This window comes from Acipenser ruthenus, chromosome 11 (assembly GCF_902713425.1).
Source record: "Acipenser ruthenus chromosome 11, fAciRut3.2 maternal haplotype, whole genome shotgun sequence".
Classification (NCBI taxonomy): domain Eukaryota; kingdom Metazoa; phylum Chordata; class Actinopteri; order Acipenseriformes; family Acipenseridae; genus Acipenser; species Acipenser ruthenus.
The window spans coordinates 35891848-35903081 of record NC_081199.1 but is presented as its reverse complement, the minus strand read 5'-3'; the positions used below and the strand labels follow the sequence as shown (position 1 = coordinate 35903081).

At 36.6% G+C, this 11234-nt stretch overlaps 1 protein-coding gene across 2 annotated transcripts in view; it reads right to left on the bottom strand.

Annotated features, from left to right (window-relative positions):
- Nucleotides 1–1397: 1397 nt before the first annotated feature.
- LOC117426516 (thrombospondin type-1 domain-containing protein 7B-like) overlaps nt 1398–11234 on the bottom strand; it is a 144357-nt gene continuing 134520 nt past the window's right edge. For both annotated transcript variants that reach the window (XM_034044162.3, XM_059033829.1), the window contains exons 21-29: nt 10983–11100; nt 8809–8954; nt 7419–7590; nt 6898–7071; nt 6461–6556; nt 6045–6127; nt 4980–5172; nt 4719–4806; nt 1398–4223 (exon numbers count right to left, since the gene is read on the bottom strand). In XM_034044162.3, the coding sequence (XP_033900053.3) occupies nt 4142–4223; nt 4719–4806; nt 4980–5172; nt 6045–6127; nt 6461–6556; nt 6898–7071; nt 7419–7590; nt 8809–8954; nt 10983–11100 (1152 nt within the window). In that variant the 3' untranslated portion in view covers nt 1398–4141. The remainder of the gene's footprint in view (nt 4224–4718; nt 4807–4979; nt 5173–6044; nt 6128–6460; nt 6557–6897; nt 7072–7418; nt 7591–8808; nt 8955–10982; nt 11101–11234) is intronic.

The window sequence follows — 11234 nt, the reverse complement described above, 5'->3', positions numbered from 1 at the left end:
GTTTTAGCTGCTGTATCTATGCAAGTATTTAATTTCTACTTAAATCAATCTTTCTGCTCAATCTGGTCTAATTGGCAATTCATCTGCTTAGTTTGTCCAATTTGGCGACATAGACTTTTGGTCTAATGGGCTCCTAGTTTTGTTTTTGATTAATTATTTATTTAGTAGATTAATTGAATGTCTCTTACAATAAAATGCTATTTGTAATTTTAAACAGCAAAAGTTTCTTACATGTTAACACTGTTCTGAATTTGTTATAAACTGGTTCTAGGCTACATCTTGCAATTAGAGTGCTACTGAAAAAAACTGACAATTCTTACTTTTTCATTAACTGTACATACTCTAATGTTCAGGGTGTGCAATATCACAGAGACATTAGTTAATTTGTAGGTGACTTTGGAACTGTTTTCAGAGTGCTCAATAACTTCTCTGAAGGTGACTTCACCACCAGCACAACACAGCTGTGGTTACAACCCCCAACCTCTGCAGAAACACACTAATCATATCCTTTTTTTTTTTTTTTTTTATAAATTTAGTCGTTGCCAATTATTTTTATTATTTTCTCCCAATTTGGAATCGCCAATTATTTTATTATGCTCAGCTCACCGCTACCACCCCTGCGCTGACTCGGGAGGGCGAACACACGCTGTCCTCCAAAGTGTGTGCTGTCAGCCGACCGCTTTTTTTCACATTGCGGACTCACTATGCAGCCACCCAACAGCTACAGCATTGGAGGACAACGCAGCTCTTGGGCAGCTTACAGGCAAGCCCGCAGGCTCCTGGCCAGACTACAGGGGTCGCTGCTGCGCGGTGAGCCGAGGACACCCTGGCCGACCTAACCCTCCCTCCCCCCGGGTGACGCTCGGCCAATTGAGCGCCGCCCCCTGGAAGCTCCCGTCCTCGGTCGGCAAAGGAATAGCCTGGACTCGAACTCGCAACGTCCAGACTTCACTAATCATATCCTGGTGAACCATAAAAACCTAAAACCCCTAAAACTCAGAACCACCAATTCCAGCAAAAATGAACACCAATGATTCCCAGCCCATCTTTTGCATACCAGCTATGGAACAGCCAGTCACCATTTCCTTGATTCCCAAAGATATGAAACAAAGTAAATGCCTGTCGGTTTGTTTTGGTTTGTTAATTGTTTTGTATCAATATTATCTCGGCTAGGCGTTACTGTCATATGTATTGACACTCAGAAGAATGGTAGTATTGAAGGAATATAAAAAAGGCTCAACATAAACGGTACAAAACTAAGAAACAATAACTTAACAGTGCTTAGTAGACCTTAACTTGTATTACTTGTTTTTGTAAAATGTTTTGTTTTTCTACTCTTAAAAGACAGGAGGACACTGATATATGTGCCCTGTAGTCTTAAGAAAATAACATAACACTTTTTCCACAGAGTATCACAATTTATTTGCATTTGTTCTATAACTCATTCATTTAAGTACACACACTTGTGACATACAATTCTCTGTAAACAAGGAATATACCCATATTATTTCCGGAGTGTGGCTCTATTACTGGTGTATACTTGGAAGAAGCATTGTAAACATTATGAACTTTGGGGGCACAAAAAAATAACTATTTTTTATAAAAGATTATGAAAATGTGTCGAAATGAAGTATTTTATGACATACAATAATACAAAATAACATGTTATAAGGGATTAAAACCATATAATAACTGCAAGACCGCTTTTTGCATGGGTTGATAATTCTACGGTATTACACGCTTAATAACATGCTATTACATACATACAATTTATGTTAGATGTATAAAAAAATACTTCCACTGTTTTTTTTAGAAGTTTGATTTGATAAATAATGTAAATTACATTCACATTTTTGGAAACATTTAACTTGTACTCTGTGTCCAAATATTACATTTTGAGACCTTAAAAAGTGTAGTGAGTAAAACATATGGTGGGAGTTTATGAAGATATTTACACAAACTTTACACACCTTTTTGTGAAAGGAAAATCAAATTGATTATAAACAATCAACCAATGCACACTTTTGAGTCCTTAAGGTAAACTTAGTTTTATGTAAGTTGCACTTTTTGAGTGAACACTTAAATATGGACCATGGTTTTCAATAAAACAAAACATAATGAGGAGGTTTTTACATGTGGCCATTTAACTATAGATCCAATCTGTTTGTGGCTTATTTTTTAAATGTGTTTATGTGTTATTGTGTGTTGTAAAACACAACATTTTACTGGTCAATTTACTGAATTATACAGATTAAATCTTAAAATCCCAGAAAAGGAAATAAAAGAAAAGGTTATGGTGGAGACTGGAGATAAACATTATCTAGCAGGACATTAAAAATTATATCATGGACAGGGCATTATACTATATTGTTGCTGAATCATTTTAATGTGTCCCTAACACCATCTTAGAAAACGAATCAGAAAGGTAACAGTTATTGTGACACCACCAGAATGTCTGACACCACAGGGCCTTGACAGACAAACCACCAACAAATTCTATTAAGAGGACAATTATATATAACTAGGCCTAAAAAAAGGAGTTGGTTTGTTATTTTTTTTTTATCTGGTTAACGCTTCTCATGTACATTTAGTTGACAAATGTAGAATTGCGTCAAAGATTTGTTTAACTCAATGGAAACATATGTTAAATGTGCCTATATTCTGACTTGCAATGACACTTCTCCACTGAAGAGCACAAAAGTAAATTGGGCCAATCAGTTTTTATTTCAATTATACAATTCTGACCCACAATATTTGTTCACACTAGTTAAAGGATCAATTTATAAAACACCTATGAATGTGTGTATAAATGGGCTGATGATTATTAACAAGGAATCATTGTATTGAATATAATTTGAAAGGCCTTAGTTAAATGCTCTTATATGTAACCCTGTGTTGCCAAAGCCTGTTATAAGTGATGTCTAATGTTAATTATATCTTCCTTCATGATTTCCATTACATGAGAGTAGATGTTGAAACTTCATGATGATTTGACGGCTCTCGCCATGATAAGCACCAGGTCTTCCAGGGACATCCACACTTCCAGGTTCATCTAATCCTAACCTAAAACCATAATTCTACCTTAAACCTTTCAGGATAACTGTTTTCGATAACTGTTCCATGAGAGAAGAGGTTTGTCAAGGGTAACAATCAGTGGTATGTGTACATCCCATAATGTCATCATTTAAAACACATCACAACAAAATCCTTTGTATTGACAATGTAAACACTAGAAAACTGTTCTATTTGAAAAAGGATTCAGCACTAATATAGTGCATAATGACATTTGTTTGCTTTTTCATTGTCCAAGAAGCAAAGCAGAGTACAAATCAGATCATGTTTTTTTTTTTTTTTTTGCAATATACTCCAGTGCCATAAATACACCGAGCCATTAACAGAAGATGCACTTTCTTTTTCTTTACAAATTTTAGTAAGTTAATTTAGTCACTGCCAATGGTTTTTACCCTGGTTTTCTCCCCAATTTGGAATGCCCAATTATTTTTTTATCCCGGTTCACCGCTGCAACCCCCCGGTGGCTCGGGAAACGGAGGCTGAAACACCTCCGAAATACGTTCCTGCCAATCTGTCATTTTTCGTACTGTGGATCCACAGCAAAGCCACCAGACCTATAGTGCCGGAGGACAACACAGATCTGAATGGCTCCACTGCAGACCTGCAGGTGCCCTATCAGCCACAGGGGTCACTGGAGTGCAGTGAACCGTGGATTGCCCTGCCGACCTAATCCCTCCCTACCCGGGCGACGCTCGGCCAATTGTGCGCCACCCCCTAAGAACCCCCGGTCACGGTCGGCAATGACATAGCCTGGATTCGAACCTGCGATCTCTAGGCTATAGGGTGCATCCTGCATTCCATGCAGGGTGCCTTTACTGGATGCACCACTCAGGAGCCCTGCAAAAGTACTTATAAAACTAGGCAATCTTCATTCAGTGGATGACAATGAGAGAAAGTCTTTCAGTGAAGTCTTTATAGCAAAAAACAAAACAAAACTTTTCTTGTCATTAAGAGATCTCTGTAGCTGTTTCTTTGGGTCATGTCCCCCTATAGTGTAGGTGTTGGTTTCTGTTTTTTGGAACTTGGCTGTAGCTTCTGGATGCCCAAGTTATGGGGCTGATCAATGGAGTTACATGTCCACATCTCCATCATAGGCTAAAGACAGAGGTTTCTGTTGAGGAGGTGAACTTTTATTCTGCTTTGGCTTTTTGCTGGAAAAAACAAATTGAGACATTGCACTTTGTGGTTAACATGATACAATTCTCCACACAGACATCTTAATTCTTCTTCAATAGCTATAGCACATTGACTACATCATACTTTTTTCATTTTTAATTCCCAGTTACGTATTTACAGCCATTTGCTCCCAAATAGAAATGCCAATTTTCACTCCCTGCTGTAACACATGTACTGTATTGGCCCTGAAGGAAGACTGAAGACCAGCCGGCATCCTCCTACTGAATCATTGACTGGTCTACGTCTGCGCTTTTCCAATGCCTGACCAGTAGGGGTCACTGTTTTGCAGTGAGCCAAATCAACCTCTACCAGTTTTTTATTCCTATCTATTGCAGAGCTCCCTGTGGAAGATTGTGAGCACAGTGCAACAGAGGTTTGTACCTGTAAGGTCCCAGTCAAATGACTCACCTTGTACTTAAGAGACACATCAACATATTGTTAACACATACCTTTTGAATAAATATACTTACCAAACCAAAAAAGACATTGCAGTGATTAATATAATAAGGAGAAATCCACCAGCAGTCACACCATAGACCCAGATCTTTACTCTACCATCTGTTAAGAATAGAAAAAAAAACTCAGATAAAAGTGGAAAAAAAGGGTAGTTTGTGGATTGATTTTCATTTGTTTTATTTATTTATTTATTTGTTCTGTACAAAGGTAATTACGCTTTGTGTAAGAAAATTGAACACCCTAGTTATTTAAGCAAATGTGCAATTCTTACATACCGGGCCCAAAAGGTTGAATAGACCATTCTTTTAAAAAGTCCTGTATCGTGGAAGTCCCTGGTTTTAATTTTCCAGCGCTGGTTTTCACATCAGCTTTCTTGTTGTCCGGTCCGGGAATTTTTGTGCAGTAATCCAGGAACCCATAGGCAGTCATTACTTCAACATATCCTTTACCACATCCACAGACTCCGCTCTAAAGTGGAGACCGGAGATATGTTTAAAGATTGAAATCTGTATTAATCCTGCTGGAGTTGCCCCCAGTTCATTTACTGCCCCCCCTTAATAATAATCATGATTACTATAAAAATACAGGGAAAGAGATTTGCAATACTAATTATATGGTACCAGTACTACAATATGCTACTGATGATAAAATCCTTAAAATAGACCCTGATAGTTGAAATACTCTTTCCAAAACTAGTACGGATCACAATGAGGGGTAACTACTGTACCGCACACATGTGAAGGAACAAGCTCTACTGATGCCTTGTTTGTTTTCAAACTAACTATCATTCAAATTAAATATAGTAATACATAATTGCAGAATATAATTATTTAATATAAAATGTTTAAAACGCAGCTACATGATCAAGATTACATGCATAATAAAAAAGTCACTGTAAATGTATGTTGTGTACTTGTAATGATGTGGAATTTACTCTGGATGGCAGTAAATTCACTTCATTCCATAAAGATTGATTTTACAAATGTATTACCAGTGATCTGTATTTGTTTAAACCAAAGCATGCACCCATTAATTTTATTTATTTATTTATTTATTTTTAATCACACAATACTTTATAACAATGCACAGTGAAGTGCTTCAGTTAGATGACACAATTCAACCTACAAACACTTAACACTATCAAGTCCTATTTGGCATACTCTAATCCCTGGAAAAGACTAATTCTTTTAGATTTTCTGGTAATGTCATATTAGTATGTTGGAATAATGCTTATATATATATATTGGGAGTAACCACTGATTGTGATTTTGTGATTGCTATGTCGGAGATAGCTCAAGTTCACACAGTACCACAGGTCATTAGCTTGATCTCATTATTACCTGAGTACAGTGGGAGAAGGGTTTTGTGCAGGGGGGGTGGCAATGCCTGATGGTTGATGGCCGGTTTTCCAAAAAGCACCCTCCTGGGAAGAAAGAAAATAAAACTTTTTTGGATAAGCAAATTAAGTATGTGTCACACTGAATAGTAGCAATGTAAACTTATCTGTGTTTATGATCAATCTCTGTGCATTTTCTAATGTCATTTTCATCTAATGCCCTTGGCTGAAGCATACCATGCAAAAAGAGATTACTTTAGCGATGCTTATGTTTGGTAGAGCAATTTTTTGAAAGCAGATAATATCGTTTGTTAACCCCTTTTTTATGAAAAAATAACTGTACTCTAAGCATGTGAAGGACACAGGGACCAAATCATGTACATTGTCTTTGCCGAATGTCTTAAACTTAATGAGGCACACCTGTGACGTTAACCCCATCTGAACGCTGACACCACACACAGCGTTCATTGTCTGTCCAAGGACTTGTCCTCCACTCATAGCTAAGGCATTTTCCTTCTGCAATAAAACACATAAAAACGCTAATTAGGATTATGTGAGCAATTCATGTATGCTTTCTGGCATGCATGAACAATAAATATGGTTGTCATATCAGCAAAACACTTTCCTTATCAAGATTTAACTCACAAGATTTATTTTTTTCAGTTTTGGTATTATATTCCTTCTTAAAAATGCACAGAAAACTTACTTAATTGATCAACTGTAATATGTAATATACAAATCACAGAAATACAGAAAGCTAATCTGAAAGGATTAGCTGTGACAAAGCATTTTCCTCAATTAATTAAATTGAATGCCTAACCTACAAGAAAAGTGTGCCTTCTTTGCATTGCCCATACCTTTACAAGTTTGTGTTTGAAAGACTTGTTGAGGACAGCTGTCTTGGTTTTCAATGGCCTGGATGACCACAGCTCGAGAGCGCGCCTGACGACCTGTAGTCTCAAAACTTCTCCCTTCCAGACAGGTCAGCTGACAGGAGCTCCATGAGGACCACTCTATCAGGTGACAATCGCCTAGAACAACAAGGTCTGGAAGTAACACACGCCAAGGATATCTGTCTGACAGGGGTCACATTAAAAGTAGTCATCTTCTTCAAAACCAGTTGTTTTCTGGTGTACAATGCTGTAAGAGTCTTGCTAGTAGTGGTGCTGTCTTTATGTCTTAATTGTCTCCCTTATTTAACAACATAAAGTAGCATTATAAGAGAAAAAAAGATCAATCAAACCCCAATCCACACTATAGCCTTGTTTGTCAAGCCAAATGCCAGTCCCTAATAGATAAGTAAGGGAGTATTCATAAAGTTGATTGAAAAGGTTAGGGATTCAGTTCTAGCAGGCTTAAAAACAAAATAAAAGCATACCTGGGCAGGGTACAGAACAAGGTTGCTGTAACTCCTGTCCTTTGGCTTTCATTAACTTGGCTTCACACATCTCCTCCTCAACTTGTTTGGCAGAAACAGGGTCAGAAAGTGAACCATTGTGAACCACGCATGTAAGATTCCTCACTCTAAGCCCCTCTCCACACTGCGCTCCCTGTACAAACAATAGAATCACATGCATGATTAATTACAATACATATCTGCCTTCAGGTGACATATAGTATAGTACCATAGTATCATATAGTACTATAGTATATTGTAGTAGTACTATATTATATTGTAGTACTATATTATATTGTAGTAGTACTATGGTATACTGTAGTAGTACTAAAGCAATTTTTAGCAGGGAATTGTATACTGAAGTCATGTGCAGTCTTTTCAATTGATCTAAACAGAAGTGTATCTGAATACAGCCACTGTTGAAATAATATAAATATGGCTCTTTGGGTAGCAAGGTTATGCAAATCAAACACCAAACTGATTGGTTTTGTATTCCGCCCCCTAAAAGTAAATCATTTACTAAAAGTCTCTTAGAGACTCTTTAATTAATCCTGGAAACAGCTCCCTAAGCAGAATCAATATATAGTTTAAGGTCAGCATTATATAGATCCAACATTGTTTTGAAAACAAAAATACACAATATTAATTATATTCTTAATGAGGCCTGGAAGTAAAGCCATATTAATTAGGCTCAGAACCACATGCATTAAACACAACTGATAGTGACACATCTTTTGTATGAGGATCAGACTGTGCTATTCTGTTGTCTTTTAAACATCAAATAATTAATTGAAATCCCATGGGGGTGGTCATAAGGACATCATAGCAAGCCTTATGTTTAAAGCTGCAACTCTGCATATAACAAGCATACAAAACAACAGTGTCGCTTATTTATAGATATATACTGTGTGTTTCTGAAAATATCTAAAACACTGCTTTGGGCTTTTTCACAAGAAGCCTTTCAATTGAAAATGTAAAGAAAATCACAGTCACACTTTCATGTTTTCATGTAAAAGACTTTTTTTTACAGTAGTATGTGTCTCTAAGGAAAAACATGTTTAAACATAAATGATACACTTTCAAATGTCCATGGACTACGAAAAGCGCTATTAAAAAGCACTGTGGTGATTAGTTGGCTTGCCTTTTATGTCGTTCATCTCTGGAGGTGTAACCCAGCTGATTTCACATTTCAAATTAGTCAAATCTGGTTTAAGAGAGGTCATATTGACATGTGCTTGTAGACAGGTGAATCCTCGTAGCCAGTGTCATTGTCCTCCAGCTTAACGAATTAAGCACTAAAGGTCCAAATGAACACAGCTCTGGGACTAAACAATTCAATAAATCAATCAATAAAAAAGGCAGGATTCGGTACCTCCACTTGACATTGTGACCATTCTCCAAGCATCCATTTGTAGCAAGGCTTTACTGGGCACTGTCGGGCCTCAGCAAGATGAGCTGGACAGGGCCTTCCCTCTCCACGAGCCTGCTGGGTTATACTGCGGGAACGCATCCTCTGACCTGGCAAGGATAAAATGCTGAGATTTAATTGAATATAAAGCAACATAGGTGACCTTAAAATTTACTTAACCATTTGCTGTCATTTAAATTACAAAAGAAGATGTAGGTTGCTAAAGTAACCAAATGCATGAGCTGGATGAAGTTCAACATGAAACAACTGCTTTGTCAACAAACAAACACAAAATCCATTACTTTAAAGCAACATGATGATCCCTTGACTTGACTATCTAAGATCAAAACACTTTGTATTATTAATCTTCACTACTAGCAGCAAATAATAGATGCATTTTCTGGATGTGTATCAGAGATAAAAAGGTTTTTAGCTGATTTCAGGCTTTTTTTATTGCTACTGTCTGAATTTCCTTTGATTAAAAAAAAAAGTTTTTTAATGTAAACTCTTGTTGTAAAATATGTAAGAAGGTAAGCAAAGGATGTACGCAGATATATCAGAAACATGTATACCTACGCTGTAGGGCAGTGGGTATGTTTAATGCTGCATAATGACAATTTTGTGGTCAATATGTTCTATATTAACTTAATTCAGCAGTAAATTATTAGAATTAAATCAACCAATTTATTTTTTCTCCATTTGGTGCTTTACTCAGACCAGTTTACCAGCACTAATTAATTTGAAAACCTAAAATATTAACTACTTGTGACAGGGTGGAAAGGCCCTGCCTAGGATTAGGCAAAGGCATGGTAAATCTCCACATGACAATGTGTAGAATGTTAATGAGTGGGTTCCCACTTGTTCAATTAATCAATTAACTTGCCAGCCCCCATATAAAATTGATTGGATGTGATTGAGAGAGCGGGTTTAGCTGGGAGCAAGCCTTGTATCTAGTCTCTGTACAACACTGCCAACTATCAAGTCCAGCAGTGCATGTCAAGTGTTTTGCTTGAAGTCATTTTAAGCCACTTTTAAAAGATACAACTGCACTATTCAGGGCTTAAACCAAGTCTTTGTCTTGCTGGTCCTCCAATTTTTACACTAGCTGGAGGGATAGTTGTCTCCAAGTATACTCGATGCACCAAACTCATCTTGGAGTTTATCATCAATAAGTTAGTCATTCAATGGGGCGTTGTGCCATTATCTCAATGGGAACCTGTGTGCTGTTTATTGAAAATGTAGTGTCATGTTATTACAGGATAACAGGACTTGGAATCCACATGAAAGTGAATGGTGGAGAAACTCCATTTGTTATATATTGTTTTGTAATATCATGTCAAAGTGTAGGTTTGTATGATTAAAACAAGAGACTCTGAAAACCAGCTAGGTTAAGACATCTATAATACCGATTGACAAGTGTACAAGAAGGCTTTGATAAAAAGTTAAAAAAAAACAAATAAAATTAAAAAAAATAACAGTATTGTTTTTTACAGTTGTATAGAACTAGCATATCTACCAGAGCATCTTGTATGAACTGTCAGATTCTTGAGAACACCACAAGCCTGCAAATCAAAGCTCATCAGAAACAACAAAGTCCCATGCTGAGAGTACTGTTTACCATCACACATCCCTGGCTGGCAAAAACAAAACAAAACCCCCTTTGAGTCTGTAACTGAAAATGGAACTGCAATAACAAAATAAATAGGTCTTCTAAGTTCCAACTCTGTTAAATGATTGATTGAACAAGCTAACTATAAAGCAACACTACCTAATTCCTCATTAGGAAATACTAATCAGGAAAGAAAAGAGCTATAATGAGCTAAAAGATAAAAGTATGTTTTAATTAACTGACTGACAACTTGCTGATTTGCTGAAAAGACAATACTCACTATAAATGAGTTTCTGCGATGCAGTGTAAGATGCGAAAACTTAATAAGAGTAATTAGAGGATGTATTTATTTATATACATATTGTAATTAGTGAATGTTTTTTTAGCTGTATACTGTATTTGAATATTCCAGATATTGCAGTGAAAATGATTTGTATTGTATCCCACAAGCACTGGATTACAATATAAATATATACTATTCAATTTACAGTATGCATTCCATGTATTTTTAAGTCACATTTCTAAATACCTTGGAGCCCACATGAGTAGGAGCATTCAGTCCAAGGTGACCACTCAGACAGCTGACAGTTAACAGGGCATTCAACAAGGCAGTGAATGGTCAGTTTCCACTTCTTCTCCAATTCCATCTATAAACAGTAGAAGAAAAGATGTGAGAATAATTGTAGGGTTTGTTCTAAACTATACAACATGTCATATTACAACTAGGGATCTACCCAATTCATGATCTGGCACGTTTTCTTTCTTGACTCGGTATCTAATA